Raw genomic sequence first — 17,015 nt, 5'->3', positions numbered from 1 at the left:
CCAACACCAGGCCTGCCACCCTCGTTACCTCTCCTGGAGGGGTTACTAGGCCTGCCAGCCTCGTTACCTCTCCTGGAGGGGTTACCAGGCCTGCCAGCCTCGTTACCTCTCCTGGAGGGGTTACCAGGCCTGCCAGCCTCGTTACCTCTCCTGGAGGGGTTACCAGGCCTGCCACCCTCGTTACCTCTCCTGGAGGGGTTACCAGGCCTGCCAGCCTCGTTACCTCTCCTGGAGGGGTTACCAGACCTGCCAGCCTCGTTACCTCTCCTGGAGGGGTTACCAGGCCTGCCAGCCTCGTTACCTCTCCTGGAGGGGTTACCAGGCCTGCCAGCCTCGTTACCTCTCCTGGAGGGGTTACCAGACCTGCCAGCCTCGTTACCTCTCCTGGAGGGGTTACCAGGCCTGCCAGCCTCGTTACCTCTCCTGGAGGGGTTACCAGGCCTGCCAGCCTCGTTACCTCTCCTGGAGGGGTTACCAGGCCTGCCAGCCTCGTTACCTCTCCTGGAGGAGTTACCAGGCCTGCCAGCCTCGTTACCTCTCCTGGAGGGGTTACCAGGCCTGCCAGCCTCGTTACCTCTCCTGGAGGGGTTACCAGGCCTGCCAGCCTCGTTACCTCACCTGGAGGGGTTACCAGGCCTGCCAGCCTCGTTACCTCTCCTGGAGGGGTTACCAGGCCTGCCAGCCTCGTTACCTCTCCTGGAGGGGTTACCAGACCTGCCAGCCTCGTTACCTCTCCTGGAGGGGTTACCAGGCCTGCCAGCCTCGTTACCTCTCCTGGAGGGGTTACCAGGCCTGCCAGCCTCGTTACCTCTCCTGGAGGGGTTACCAGGCCTGCCAGCCTCGTTACCTCTCCTGGAGGGGTTACCAGGCCTGCCAGCCTCGTTACCTCTCCTGGAGGGGTTACCAGGCCTGCCAGCCTCGTTACCTCTCCTGGAGGGGTTACCAGGCCTGCCAGCCTCGTTACCTCTCCTGGAGGGGTTACCAGGCCTGCCAGCCTCGTTACCTCTCCTGGAGGGGTTACCAGGCCTGCCAGCCTCGTTACCTCTCCTGGAGGGGTTACCAGGCCTGCCAGCCTCGTTACCTCACCTGGAGGGGTTACCAGGCCTGCCAGCCTCGTTACCTCACCTGGAGGGGTTACCAGGCCTGCCAGCCTCGTTACCTCACCTGGAGGGGTTACCAGGCCTGCCAGCCTCGTTACCTCACCTGGAGGGGTTACCAGGCCTGCCAGCCTCGTTACCTCTCCTGGAGGGGTTACCAGGCCTGCCAGCCTCGTTACCTCTCCTGGAGGGGTTACCAGGCCTGCCAGCCTCGTTACCTCTCCTGGAGGGGTTACCAGGCCTGCCAGCCTCGTTACCTCTCCTGGAGGGGTTACCAGGCCTGCCAGCCTCGTTACCTCTCCTGGAGGGGTTACCAGGCCTGCCAGCCTCGTTACCTCTCCTGGAGGGGTTACCAGGCCTGCCAGCCTCGTTACGTACCTCTCCTGGAGGGGTTACCAGGCCTGCCAGCCTCGTTACCTCACCTGGAGGGGTTACCAGGCCTGCCAGCCTCGTTACCTCACCTGGAGGGGTTACCAGGCCTGCCAGCCTCGTTACCTCACCTGGAGGGGTTACCAGGCCTGCCAGCCTCGTTACCTCACCTGGAGGGGTTACCAGGCCTGCCAGCCTCGTTACCTCTCCTGAAGGGGTTACCAGGCCTGCCAGCCTCGTTACCTCTCCTGGAGGGGTTACCAGACCTGCCAGCCTCGTTACCTCTCCTGGAGGGGTTACCAGGCCTGCCAGCCTCGTTACCTCTCCTGGAGGGGTTACCAGGCCTGCCAGCCTCGTTACCTCTCCTGGAGGGGTTACCAGGCCTGCCAGCCTCGTTACCTCTCCTGGAGGGGTTACCAGGCCTGCCAGCCTCGTTACCTCTCCTGGAGGGGTTACCAGGCCTGCCAGCCTCGTTACCTCTCCTGGAGGGGTTACCAGGCCTGCCAGCCTCGTTACCTCTCCTGGAGGGGTTACCAGGCCTGCCAGCCTCGTTACCTCTCCTGGAGGGGTTTTGTGTTTCTGTTGCCATCCAGGAAGTGCTCGTTACTAGCTATATGCAAATATTATGCCTTTTGTTCTCCATATAATATTGCTATTTTCAACTATGTTGTATGATGTAACTTTCACCGATGACAACAAAGAAATGGGCGAGTTACTGAGGAAGCAGTACGACTGTTTTCAGCGAGTCATTAAATGCACTAAAGATTGATAACCCAAAATGAATTTTTCATGGATATGATACCAACATCAAATCATATATCAGACGTCACCCTATCCCCACTAGATTTTGAAGAAGCCATAAACAGTATGCCTATGCACTCTGCACCAGGCCCGGATTCTTGGAACTCCATATTCATCAAGAACTGTAAAAAACCACTATCGCAGGCCCTCCACGTTCTGTGGAGACAAAGCCTAGATACTGGCGTTATCCCTGACATACTAAAAACAGCAGAGAAAGCACCACTCCATAAAGGAGGAAATAAGGCAGAGGCAAAAAATTACAGACCGATAGCACTAACATCGCACATCATAAAAAATTTTGAGAGTGCTAAGAAGTAAGATCACAAAATACATGGAATCACAGCATCTCCATAACCCCGGACAACATGGTTTCAGAACAGGGCGCTCTTGCCTGTCGCAGTTGCTGGACCACTATGATATGGCATTAGATGCTATGGAAGACAAACAAAACGCTGATGTAATTTACACAGATTTCGCAAAAGCTTTTGATAAATGTGACCATGGTGTTATTGCACATAAAATGCGTTCAAAAGGAATTACCGGGAAAATAGGCAGATGGATCTACAATTTCCTGACTAACAGAACCCAATGTGTAATAGTCAACAAAATAAAATCCAGCCCATCAACCGTGAAGAGCTCAGTCCCCCAGGGTACTGTGCTTGCTCCAGTACTTTTTCTCATCCTCATATCTGACAGACAAGAACACAACCTATAGCACTGTATCATCCTTTGCAGATGACACTAGGATTTTCATGATTGTTGGCAACATAGAGGACACGGCAAACCTCCAGTCAGATGTAGATCAGGTCTTTCTATGGGCTACTGAAAATAATATGGTGTTTAACGAGGATAAGTTCCAGCTCATGCGCTACGGAAAAATTGAAAACATAAAAACAGAAACCACGTACAAAACGCAGGCAAATCATAACATAGAACGAAAAGGCAATGTAAAGGATCTGGGTGTACTCATGTCGGAAGACCTTACCTTTAAAGAACACAATAAAGTAGCCGTCACAACTGCAAGAAAAATGACAGGTTGGATAACAAGAACTTTGCACAATAGAAATGCTATACCCATGATGATACTTTTTAAAACGCTTGTGCTCTCTAGAGTGGAGTACTGCTGCACAATGACAGCCCCTTTCAAAGCTGGAAAAATTGCTGACCTGGAGAGCGTGCAGAGATCCTTTACTGCTAGAATCCACTCAGTAAAACATCTAAATTACTGGGACCGACTAAAGTGCCTAAATCTGTACTCCCTTGAGCGCAGGCGGGAGAGATACATAATAATTTACACGTGGAAAATAACTGAGGGGCTGGTCCCAAACCTGCACACAGAAATAACATCACATGAGACCAGAAGACATGGCAGGATGTGCAGAATACCCCCGTTAAAAAGCAGAGGTGCAACTGGTACTCTGAGAGAGAACTCTTATCAACATCAGAGGCCCGAAACTGTTCAACACGCTTCCGCTACACATAAGGGGCATAACTGGCCGACCCCTCACAGTGTTTAAGAGAGAACTGGATAAGCACCTCCAAAGGATACCTGATCAACCAGGCTGTGACTCATACGTCAGGCTGCGAGCAGCCGCGTCTAACAGCCTGGTTGATCTGTCCAGCAACCAGGAGGCCTGGTCAACGACCGGGCCGCGGGGACACTAAGCCCCGGAAGCACCTCAAGGTAACCTCAAGGTACGGTATGATGCCTCCCTAGCCCCTCCCTATTGTGTGATGCCTCCCTAACCCTCCCTATTGTGTGATGCCACCCTAACCCTCCCTATTGTGTGATGCCTCCCTAGCCCCTCCCTATTGTGTGATGCCACCCTAACCCTCCCTATTGTGTGATGCCACCCTAGCCCTCCCTATTGTGTGATGCCTCCCTAACCCTCCCTATTGTGTGATGCCACCCTAACCCTCCCTATTGTGTGATGCCACCCTAACCCTCCCTATTGTGTGATGCCACCCTAACCCTCCCTATTGTGTGATGCCACCCTAACCCTCCCTATTGTGTGATGCCACCCTAGCCCTCCCTATTGTGTGATGCCACCCTAACCCTCCCTATTGTGTGATGCCTCCCTAGCCCCTCCCTATTGTGTGATGCCACCCTAACCCTCCCTATTGTGTGATGCCACCCTAGCCCTCCCTATTGTGTGATGCCACCCTAGTCCTCCCTATTGTGTCATGCCTCCCTAGCCCTCCCTATTGTGTGATGCCACCCTAACCCTCCCTATTGTGTGATGCCACCCTAACCCTCCCTATTGTGTGATGCCACCCTAACCCTCCCTATTGTGTCATGCCTCCCTAGCCCTCCCTATTGTGTGATGCCACCCTAACCCTCCCTATTGTGTCATGCCTCCCTAGCCCTCCCTATTGTGTGATGCCTCCCTAGCCCTCCCTATTGTGTCATGCCTCCCTAGCCCCTCCCTATTGTGTGATGCCTCCCTAGCCCTCCCTATTGTGTCATGCCTCCCTAGCCCTCCCTATTGTGTGATGCCACCCTAGCCCTCCCTATTGTGTCATGCCTCCCTAGCCCCTCCCTATTGTGTGATGCCTCCCTAGCCCCTCCCTATTGTGTGATGCCACCCTAACCCTCCCTATTGTGTGATGCCACCCTAGCCCTCCCTATTGTGTGATGCCTCCCTAGCCCTCCCTATTGTGTGATGCCTCCCTAGCCCTCTATATTGTGTGATGCCTCCCTAGCCCTCCCTATTGTGTGATGCCACCCTAACCCTCCCTATTGTGTCATGCCTCCCTAGCCCTCCCTATTGTGTGATGCCTCCCTAGCCCTCCCTATTGTGTCATGCCTCCCTAGCCCCTCCCTATTGTGTGATGCCTCCCTAGCCCTCCCTATTGTGTCATGCCTCCCTAGCCCTCCCTATTGTGTGATGCCTCCCTAGCCCTCCCTATTGTGTCATGCCTCCCTAGCCCCTCCCTATTGTGTGATGCCTCCCTAGCCCCTCCCTATTGTGTGATGCCACCCTAGCCCTCCCTATTGTGTGATGCCACCCTAGCCCTCCCTATTGTGTCATGCCTCCCTAGCCCCTCCCTATTGTGTGATGCCTCCCTAGCCCCTCCCTATTGTGTGATGCCACCCTAGCCCTCCCTATTGTGTGATGCCACCCTAGCCCTCCCTATTGTGTCATGCCTCCCTAGCCCCTCCCTATTGTGTGATGCCTCCCTAGCCCTCCCTATTGTGTGATGCCACCCTAGCCCTCCCTATTGTGTGATGCCACCCTAACCCTCCCTATTGTGTGATGCCACCCTAACCCTCCCTATTGTGTCATGCCTCCCTAGCCCCTCCCTATTGTGTGATGCCTCCCTAGCCCCTCCCTATTGTGTGATGCCACCCTAACCCTCCCTATTGTGTGATGCCACCCTAGCCCTCCCTATTGTGTGATGCCACCCTAACCCTCCCTATTGTGTGATGCCTCCCTAGCCCTCCCTATTGTGTGATGCCACCCTAGCCCTCCCTATTGTGTGATGCCACCCTAGCCCTCCCTATTGTGTGATGCCACCCTAGCCCTCCCTATTGTGTGATGCCACCCTAACCCTCCCTATTGTGTGATGCCACCCTAGCCCTCCCTATTGTGTCATGCCTCCCTAGCCCCTCCCTATTGTGTGATGCCACCCTAGCCCTCCCTATTGTGTGATGCCACCCTAACCCTCCCTATTGTGTGATGCCACCCTAGCCCTCCCTATTGTGTGATGCCACCCTAACCCTCCCTATTGTGTGATGCCTCCCTAGCCCTCCCTATTGTGATGCCACCCTAGCCCTCCCTATTGTGTGATGCCACCCTAGCCCTCCCTATTGTGTGATGCCTCCCTAGTCCTCCCTATTGTGTGATGCCTCCCTAGCCCCTCCCTATTGTGTGATGCCACCCTAACCCTCCCTATTGTGTGATGCCTCCCTAGCCCTCCCTATTGTGTGATGCCACCCTAGCCTTCCCTATTGTGTGATGCCTCCCTAGCCCCTCCCTATTGTGTCATGCCACCCTAGCCCTCCCTATAGTGTGATGCCACCCTAGCCCTCCCTATTGTGTGATGCCTCCCTAGCCCTCTCTATTGTGTGATGCCTCCCTAGCCCTCCCTATTGTGCGATGCCTCCCTAGCCCTCCCTATAGTGTGATGCCACCCTAGCCCTCCCTATTGTGTGATGCCTCCCTAGCCCTCCCTATTGTGTGATGCCTCCCTAGCCCTCCCTATTGTGTGATGCCTCCCTAGCCCTCCCTATTGTGTGATGCCTCCCTAGCCCTCCCTATTGTGTGATGCCTCCCTAGCCCTCCCTATTGTGTCATGCCTCCCTAGCCTTCCCCAGTTTCAAAGATAAAGTTGTCCCTACTGATTTGAAAAGCTCTTGGAAAAAAAATACACATTTTTATTTGCAATAATCTTTTTAATACAATACCAATAAATTTAGTTCATGTTTGTGTTATTGTATAACAACTGCTTTTATATTCCTGTTTTGTGACTTTTATAACTTTTGTGTGACATGTTGTGTGTCTTTTATATTGTGTTATTGGGTGATGGGCATTATGGCCTGGCTGAGAGCTTGCCCTCCCCTGCTGCAGATGGAGCTGACGAGGCTGTTGGAGCAGCGAGAGGGCGTCATCACAGAGCTGCGGAAGCAGATGCACCAGCGAGACCAGACCATCCAGGCCCAGCGCTCACACATTGAAGACGTTCTCAGGAACGTGCAGGTGCGTCCCGCGGCCCACCGCCCCGCTGGCCTGAGTGAATGAATGGATTGTAGAGGTAAAGAGAGAGCGGGAAGTGTGGGACAGACGGGAGAGTGGTCTGGAGAGGAGGCTTCGTAGTCGTTGAGATAAGAGTCAGGGCCTAACCCAGCAGCAGGCCCAGAGTTCTTGGGTAGGTGTACTAGAGGCGAACACACCTCCTAAAGCAATCAGGCTTTGGGAGGTGCGCCTAGCCCGCTTAGCCAAGCAGGCTAGGCGCACAAGACAAGTACACTAAGCAGCAGCCAGTGTAATTGTCTAGCCCTTCACCGTTACTGCATCACTGTCTCGAGGAGCCTTCCAGGTATGTATTTTATCTTGTTCTTTGATTTGTTGTTATTGCTTCTTGTCTGTATTGGGATGTCGGGGGTGCCGTGATGGGGGGTTTCTTCCAGCAATTCAGGCGGAATATATATAGAGCTCATCTGGCCCAAGCTGTAAGTGTATTTGCGATCTTGTCCAGTACGCAGGGCGTGCCTTGGTGGGCCAGGAATTTACTGTGGAGCAACCGCTGCGTTTGGAGACGGCGTGGGAGCTACCTCAAGCCTCAAGTTTTCTTAGCTGGAATGATCACCGACTTCAACATGTTCGCCTGAAGATGCATGTTCTTCATTGTCGTATGTCGACAGTAATCCTGATGTGTTTTTGTTGGGAACCGCTGTCAGCTCGTCTGGGTGTATGCAGTCGCAATCGTTCGTGAAGCCTCCTTCTGGGTGTCCGCTTCGGTCTTGTCCACTGGGTGTACCATCGTGTCCTACTCTGTCGGTCTGGGTAGTTGAGACTGTGTGGTTCGTCGCTGACATTTGAACTGGTGTGATACAGTTTGCTAGCAGTAGGTCATTCACTGCTCTGAGGAACAGGCTATGGTCTTGTGCGACACTGTTCGCATATGCGATAATAACTTGAATATGGATATTTTGGGTGGATGTGAGTCGTTCCTGAAGACACTGTGTCTTGTTGAGGTTCTTGTGGTCTCCCGGTCCATACTGATGTTTTCTGTGTCTGACTTGTTGAAGGGAGGTTGGGGAAGGGGCGTGACAGTCTGTCGGATGGTGTTCGGTGGAGGTGGGGGTGGTTGCCTTTTCATTGAGTTTCTTAAGTTCCTCCTTCCTTTTATTGCCGAGGTAGGAGGTGGCGGCGTACTGTTCTCCATAGTTCGCGCATTGTTTGTGGTGGCGGTACATGCCTTGAAGTTGTGGGTGCCCGATCATGCAGGTCGTCCTCTTAAAAATAACGTTGATTTTCATTCGTATGCGCGCTATGGCCAAAAATGGACGTAATTTTAAATGAAATCGGCTCACAAAAGTGATGTACTTTCACATTTTCTGTTTGAGTCCTCTGGCTTACTCGGAAAGGTTTGGAGAGGAAACTTTCAAATAAAATTTTTCATGACGTTTTGAAACTTAAGGAGAATTTCCTGCCCACCTAACCTATCAGAGGACCCTTAACTTACTATTTTTGGAAAAAAAAATTCAAAATTTATTTTCAATTTTTTTTCTTTTTGAAATTACGTCCATTATCGGCCATACAGGAAAACGGCAAAAAGCGACATAATTTTTAAGAGGAGAGGTTTGTTGCACTTATTAGAGAAGTGCTCGTAACTGAAGTACCTGTAGCATTGTCTGACATTGTAGACCTTCTCCATGGCATTCTGGTTCGGTGAGGAGCTGATTCCAAAGCAGTTGAAACCTTTCTTCACTGCCAGCAGTTGAGCCCATTCCACAAAAATAGTTCTTTCAGCCGTGATTTGTCCGGGAGGAATCTGTGCAATATTCTCCTCTAATAGAGGGACTCGGTGTTATGGATCCAAGATCTTCAGCAGATCATCTTAATTAGCCACAATAACCATGGCCTCGTTGTCGTGTACGTGGACATCTACTGATCTAACTGATGTTGCCTTATCAATGCCCACTACAGTTTCACGCTCAGAGCGCTTGCAGGCTGCGAGGAGTCGCACTTTCACTTTCACTTTGTATATTATTATTGACTGGCAACGCCTCTACGGCTCGAATTATCAGGAGAACAGTTTAGTGCAGAGGTCTCGATGTCTGGCGGAGTGGCTTCTGCCTAGCAATGCTCATTACCTAAGAAGGGCCCCTTCTCCAGAGTATTCTCAGGGAGAGAGTGGGGCCCACCTTCTATGGTAGTGTGCCTCGCCTAGAGTAGAGAGAGAGAGAGAGAGAGAGAGAGAGAGAGAGGGAGGGAGAGAGAGGGAGGGAGAGAGGGGGAGGGAGAGAGAGGGAGAGGGAGGGAGAGGGAGGGAGAGAGAGAGAGAGAAGGGGAGAGGGGGGGTGTAGGTCCGTCCGTAGCGGGTGCTCGCGTTGCAATTATTTTAACGCCTACTGTATCTAACCATTTAGGGTGGACGATAGAGCGACGGTCTCGCTTCATGCAGGTCGGCGTGTACTCTCCGGTCCTTGTTGTGTTGTACTCTCAGGTCCTTGTTGTGTTGTACTCTCAGGTCCTTGTTGTGTTGTACTCTCAGGTCCTTGTTGTGTTGTACTCTCAGGTCCTTGTTGTGTTGTACTCCCAGGTCCTTGTTGTGTTGTACTCCCAAGTCCTTGTTGTGTTGTACTCTCAGGTCCTTGTTGTGTTGTACTCTCAGGTCCTTGTTGTGTTGTACTCTCAGGTCCTTGTTGTGTTGTACTCTCAGGTCCTTGTTGTGTTGTACTCCCAGGTCCTTGTTGTGTTGTACTCCCAAGTCCTTGTTGTGTTGTACTCTCAGGTCCTTGTTGTGTTGTACTCCCAGGTCCTTGTTGTGTTGTACTCCCAGGTCCTTCTTGTGTTGTACTCCCAGGTCCTTGTTGTGTTGTACTCCCAGGTCCTTCTTGTGTTCGCAAAACGTAAACAAATCTGCCTAGTCGGCATTACGTCAACAACCTCCTTCTGCTGTCATCGCCGCACCTGTCGGTACAGGTAGCTACAGGTAGCTACAGGTAGCTACAGGTAGCTACAGGTACAGGTGCGGGGATGTGGGGCCTCCGCCACCACAAGCAAGGGGTCACCTGCTGCAGGTGTCCGCCCTGTACCTGCTGCAGGCTCCAGCTGTGTCTCAAGCAGCAGGTCGTGGGGGGGAGGGGTTACTGCCGTAATACAGGTCGGGGGAGGGAAGGGGAAGGAAAGGGAACTATCAGGATAAAGCGCCAAGTCATTACGACTATATAGCACTTGGAAGGGGTCAGGATAAGGATTTGGGATGGGACGGGGGGAAGGAATAGTGCCCAACCACTTGGATGGTCGGGGATCGACACAGCCGTAATACAAGGCACAGGTGGTGGGGGTCATCTCCCCCCTCTTGAAGGGGGGGTCAGCTCCCCCCTCTTGAAGGGGGGGTCAGCTCCCCTATCTTGAAGGGGGGGTCAGCTCCCCTATATTGAAGGGGGGGGGGCAGCTCCCCTCTTGAAGGGGGGGGGGGGTCAGCTCCCCCCTCTTGAAGGGGGGGTGTGGGGCAGTACCTGTTTAACCGACATTTTCATCATGGCGGCCGCTCGAAACATCGCCTTCCCTGGCGTTTAAGACAGAGGCGTGATACGTGAACGCATATAAGTATGTATATAAATAGTGTGTATAGTACTACAGGCCAGCCAGAGTGGGGCTGGAGGCAGGGGAGGAAGTTTACAGTTGTCGGTCCTGAAGGTGACGGGGCCAGCGGGGACTGTACTCGGGCCCGCAGTGTTACCTGCAACTGGCAATACTGACGGCCAACAGAATTAATTAATAATTTTTCACAAATACAAATTCAACATGGGGGGTACAACATGTATATTGAATTTTTTAAATTAAACATTAATTTATTTAAATTTTACGTGTAACTGAGACAAAGTTTCGTAAAGGTTTCATACGAACACCCTGTATATATATATATATATATATATATATATATATATATATATATATATATATATATATATATATATATATATATATATATATATATATATATATATTAGTATATTTTGGTAGCAGTCTTTCCTGTAGACATATATTATTAAATATGACCGAAAAAGTAAGATTAATAATTCTAACACGAATTTTCTCAATCTGTCGTACATTTCTTTTCACTGTTGGTGGTAATTCAAAAATCAATTCTCCAAAATTCATTTTTATTTCTAGTCTGACGCGACACTTGAGCGCGTTTCGTAAAACTTATTACATTTTCAAAGACTTTAGTTTACACATACACAACTGAATAGAACTTACACATCTCCGATTTGTTTATATCTACATTTGAGTGAGGTGGATGGGGTGAGGTGGTATTTAATAGGGTATTAAATTCATCAACACAAGACAGAACACGAAACAATGGGTATTGAATGGAAGTGATTGTAGAAAGCCTATTGGTCCATATTTCTTGATGCTTCTATATTGGAGCGGAGTCTTGAGGTGGGTAGAATGTGGGTAGAATTCTACCCACCTCAAGACTCCGCTCAAATATAGAAGCATCAAGAAATATGGACCAATAGGCTTTCTACAATCACTTCCATTCAATACCCATTGTTTCGTGTTCTGTCTTGTGTTGATGAATTTAATACCCTATTAAATACCACCTCACCCCATCCACCTCACTCAAATGTAGATATAAACAAATCGGAGATGTGTAAGTTCTATTCAGTTGTGTATGTGTAAACTAAAGTCTTTGAAAATGTAATAAGTTTTACGAAACGCGCTCAAGTGTCGCGTCAGACTAGAAATAAAAATGAATTTTGGAGAATTGATTTTTGAATTACCACCAACAGTGAAAAGAAATGTACGACAGATTGAGAAAATTCGTGTTAGAATTATTAATCTTACTTTTTCGGTCATATTTAATAATATATATATATATATATATATATATATATATATATATATATATATATATATATATCGTAGTCATTAATATGGATTGGTAAGTAATTAGTCACAAATGTATGTGGCGCCAGGACTGTAGAGCGCCACACACACACACACACACTGTGTGTGTGTGTGTGTGGTGTGGTGTGGTGTGGAAAAAAAAGTAGTTAGTAAACAGTTGATTGACAGTTGAGAGGCGGGCCGAAAGAGCAAAGCTCAACCCCCGAAAACACAACTAGGTGAATACACACACCCTAGAGTGTGTTACCAAGTAGCCTGCAGGGGTACACGGCGCTCTGACCAAGCCTCGTGTCCAGGATGTGCTCGTGTACTTCACCCAGGAAGCTGGGTGTCCAGGATGTGCTCGTGTACTTCACCCTGGAAGCTGGGTGTCCAGGACGTGCTCGTGTACTTCACCCTGGAAGCTGGGTGTCCAGGATGTGCTTGTGTACTTCACCCTGGAAGCTGGGTGTCCAGGACGTGCTCGTGTACTTCACCCTGGAAGCTGGGTGTCCAGGACGTGCTCGTGTACTTCACCCTGGAAGCTGGGTGTCCAGGATGTGCTCGTGTACTTCAACCTGGAAGCTGGGTGTCCAGGATGTGCTCGTGTACTTCAACCTGGAAGCTGGGTGTCCAGGATGTGCTCGTGTACTTCAACCAATCAGATATCATATTAGCTGTGATAGGTGGTAGTTTGTATTATCCTGTTCTTCAAAAGTACAGCAGCACTTTTAGTTTCATAAACCTTTGTTACTTTAATTGTTTGTCTATTTATTTAATGGGAATGATTAGGTTTTGAGTTAGCCAATGATAACGACCTGGTGTCCACAGAACGGGAAGAGGGTGGTTGGTCGCGGCGACTCTCCGGCTGGTCGCCTCGGCGTGTCCTCAGCCACTAAGGAAGATCTCCACCTCGTGAGGGATGCCATCGTCTCCCTCAGGAGCAACTTCAGGTGAGAGAACTACATTAACGAAATGGCTTCAGGTGCCACAATCATTGTCGGTGTATTTTCATCCTGAAGAACCAGTTGCAAGGTGTGGGCTACAAGGTGTAGGCTGCAACATGCAAGGAGCATGCCTACGGGTTCCTGTGTGCAATGAGACTGGTAGAAAGAGGTATTGCATGCGTCTTGAGGCACGACAGCCACTATGACGCTACGAATAACGGAATATTTCAATGAAGACTTGGAGTCCATAGGCTGCAACTATAAACAGCTGAAACATATTTTTCTAATCAATAAAATCACATTTACTAATTTGTACCCGAAGTCACAATTATTTTTGAGTTCTTCTTAATTTAAATTGCTTATTGAATACAGCTGGAGGGTCACGGGGACCGTAGTGGCAGTCCGTTGTGTCGCACTATTGTCGTTTAGTGGTAAGCCCAGCCTCGTCACAACCCTAATGTTCCGGGTTGGATTCCCGCGGCAAGACAGAAGCGTTTGGCCAACGTTTTCTTTCACTTGATGCCTCTGTTCGCCTAGCAGTAAATAGGTATCTGGGAGTTGGGCAGCTGTTGTGGGCTGCTTCCTTAGTAAGTTGAGTAGTTAGCCTATAACAAGGCTCTTCCAACTATGTCCCGCCGCATGAGTTGATCCGCCCGCAGCAGCTTGAAATATATATAAATAATAACATTAATGATTTTCCATTTTTTTTATGTATCACTTAATTGGAAGTGGGGGCGTTCCGTCCGTGTCGACGGCGCTCCTCTCCGTGTGCAGCCCGTCCTCCTGTCCTGGTAGTGCTTAGAGTAACGACCAGGAACATAGTACATATACCGACGTACAACACAACTAGAAAGTAGAGATCGGACATGTTGAAATTGGATAAACCGGAAAATATTTTCAACTTATGTTCGGAAGACAACCTAAAGTAACCTAACCTAACCTTCCTTGACCTAATACACGCTAGCTGAGGCCTAATATAGTACATCACTGTGCTATACTAAGCCTAGCAATATTTCAGTTTGTTTTTAAGCCTTATTTTTTCGGACTGGATAAAAGTCCGGAAAAGTGAATGGTACAAAATTCTACTATCTAATTGGTAAGTACGTCAGTGTTTGTACTATGGTGCACACGGTTACTATAAGTACTACGTATACAGGAGGATGTGCTGCGGTGTGGCACCAAGCCGGGGGCCTGGCGAGCCCTCACACAGCCAAGGGGACCACAGGCTCCACCAGCCTCAAACCATAGTCCTTCAGTGTTAACCTCGCCTCTGCTGGGTAAAAGATGCTCGGCAATTTTTTCTGTAAATGTTACCCTTCTGTTTTGTTCCGAATCATATCATGCTGATTTCCTCCCACAGAAAATGTCTAAATGAGATTTGTCCAGTCACTTATGAAACTGATTTGTTGTCCTTGGCCCGCGAAAATGTGTAAATTATATAATGTTACTCTCGTATTGCAAAGTTTGGAGACCCCTGGCCAGTTGGGGCCTCGTTAAATCCACCATGTTTCCTTCCCCATATACTATGGTAAGTCTGGTAAGGTGAACCACATAACCTGAACGCTTAATAAACTTTGCCCTCTCCTGTGCTGGCAAGTGCCACAGTGAGTCATGATTGATGTTTGACCGTTGCTATTAATACCATTCTAGAGAAACGGATCCCAACCAGCACACACTCGACACCCTGGAACAAGCCATTGCTATCCTAATAGAGCGTGGCAGTGGTGGTGGTAGTGGTGGTGGTGGTGGCAGTGGTGGAGGAACTGGCAGTGTTGGTGGCAGCCCAGACAAGACCTCCCGGCCTGGAGACAAGCGGCTTCCTCTCAACGGTATGGCCTTCCCCACCCCTTGTGTCTGCTCTATAGTAAGGCCAACTTATGATCGGTAATATTGTCCTGATAACATGGCCTGCAGTGTGTATAACATGGCCTGCAGTGTGTATAACATGGCCCGCAGTGTGTATAACATGGCCTGCAGTGTGTATAACATGGCCCGCAGTGTGTATAACATGGCCCGCAGTGTGTATAACATGGCCTGCAGTGTGTATAACATGGCCCGCAGCGCGTATACAGCCTGTAACAACTTTGTTAACAAACTGATTTAGTATTACTTGACTTACTTGCTAATTGTAGTTCAGTTAGTTTATTAAGGTCCCCATACACATCCTGTAGGTAATTCGCAGAATGGTTAGTTACAAGGTATATCCAAGTATTACGGGCTATTCATGCCCGTGCCACCTTTAGGGTGTCTTAATCTTTATCAATCACACCCATGTACTAAACTATTTTTTCAGCCGTGATGAGCTAATTACATATAATGTAAAATTGCCTACATGCACCCACACTCCAGCCACGTGCAGCGGTGGAAGGGTGAGGCTGGAGCAGGCACCCCACAGTGCCCATACCTGGCACACTTGCATAACATCTCTGATAGTTTATCATTGTTTTGGTCACGGGCTGACAGTGTACATCTGCTCACGGGCTGACAGTGTACATCTGGTCACGGGCTGACAATGTACATCTGGTCACGGGCTGACAATGTACATCTGGTCACGGGCTGACAATGTACATCTGGTCACGGGCTGACCGTGTACAGCTGCTCACGGGCTGACAGTGTACATCTGGTCACGGGCTGACAATGTACATCTGGTCACGGGCTGACCGTGTACAGCTGCTCACGGGCTGACAATGTACATCTGGTCACGGGCTGACAATGTACATCTGGTCACGGGCTGACAATGCACATCTGGTCACGGGCTGACAATGTACATCTGGGCTTGATGTATGATTGTTCTGTGGGATCTCAGACAGACTAAGGATATAGTCAACTCCCTTGAAGACATATTCATCAGTTCTATCATGTATCCAGAGACTAACATGAAGTAGAATCCACGTAAAGTGGAGAATTAAGTGACTGATGCACTTAAGGCCAGACTTCGAAGAGTCCATTGATTAAATCACACACTCGGACCCCACGATGCCTGTTTTTATATTCTACGTCCACAGTTTCATCAATTTTTACACTCCACGTCCACAGTTTCATAAATTTTTACTATCTACGTTCACAGTTTCATCAATTTTTACTATCTACGGCCACAGTTTCATAAATTTTTACTATCTACGTTCACAGTTTCATTAATTTTTACAATCTACGGCCACAGTTTCATCAATTTTTACAATCTACGTCCACAGTTTCATCAATTTTTACAATCTACGTCCACAGTTTCATAAATTTTTACTATCTACGTTCACAGTTTCATCAATTTTTACAATCTACGTCCACAGTTTCATCAATTTTTACAATCTACGGCCACAGTTTCATCAATTTTTACAATCTACGGCCACAGTTTCATCAATTTTTACGCTCCACGTCCACAGTTTCATCAATTTTTACACTCCACGTCCACAGTTTCATCAATTTTTACGCTCCACGTCCAGAGTTTCATAAATTTTTACACTCTACGTTCACAGTTTCATCAATTTTTACACTCTACGGCCCCAGTTTCATCAATTTTTACACTCTACGGCCACAGTTTCGTCAATTGTTTACACTCCACGTCGACAGTTTCAACAATTTACTGTGTATATGCAGGCGTGGTTGAGGTATCAACCAAGGTGATCTACTTCACTGAGCGGACAGTGACCCCCTTCATGTCTACTATCAACAAGAGACTGGGCGAGATACGGCTGCGGGACTTCAAGAACATGTTCGACAGACCTGGCCTCTTCCGCTTCCACTTCAAGAGCTATGACCCCGAGTATGGCTTGGTGAAGGAGGAGGTGGGTACCCTCCACTCTACCTTATGGCTTCACGCCTTCTGCAGATTATATTTGTCTAAGTTCTCGTTCTTAATTCAGGGAGTCAATTTCAGTAGGATCAAATTTGATATCAGTTTCACAGTAAACATGAAATTACTGTATTTGTGGAATGCAATATTTAACGCGTTCTGATGGAGAAAGTTTAGACACTTGGACCAATTTTTTTTTTTTAGTATTAAAGAAGTTTTGGCCCATTTAATTTTGTTAATTTATCTAGTTTTTATATTAAACAAAAATCCTTAAATGCTACAATCAGGGTCATGAAATGTGAGACAGGTCAAGTAACTGGTGATAAACGGGTAATAAATACTTTATCTTGGTAGTTACTAATCAAAAACTAAATTATGAATGCAGTTGAACAAAGCACAGCAATTGATGACAAGTTATTACATTAATGTTTACATATTAAGGACG

At 48.7% G+C, this 17,015-nt stretch overlaps 1 protein-coding gene across 2 annotated transcripts in view; it reads left to right on the top strand.

Moving 5' to 3' along the window:
• LOC123757603 (uncharacterized) overlaps positions 1-17,015 on the top strand; it is a 278,070-nt gene that overhangs the window by 254,746 nt on the left and 6,309 nt on the right. For both annotated transcript variants that reach the window (XM_045741411.2, XM_045741419.2), the window contains 4 exons: positions 6,839-6,967; positions 12,668-12,789; positions 14,434-14,612; positions 16,375-16,562. In XM_045741411.2, coding sequence (XP_045597367.1) covers positions 6,839-6,967; positions 12,668-12,789; positions 14,434-14,612; positions 16,375-16,562 — 618 coding nt within the window. The remainder of the gene's footprint in view (positions 1-6,838; positions 6,968-12,667; positions 12,790-14,433; positions 14,613-16,374; positions 16,563-17,015) is intronic.

Source organism: Procambarus clarkii, chromosome 22 (genome assembly GCF_040958095.1).
Source record: "Procambarus clarkii isolate CNS0578487 chromosome 22, FALCON_Pclarkii_2.0, whole genome shotgun sequence".
Lineage (NCBI taxonomy): Eukaryota > Metazoa > Arthropoda > Malacostraca > Decapoda > Cambaridae > Procambarus > Procambarus clarkii.
Note: the sequence above shows the minus strand (reverse complement) of the source record. Positions and strands in the feature narration are given on the sequence as shown.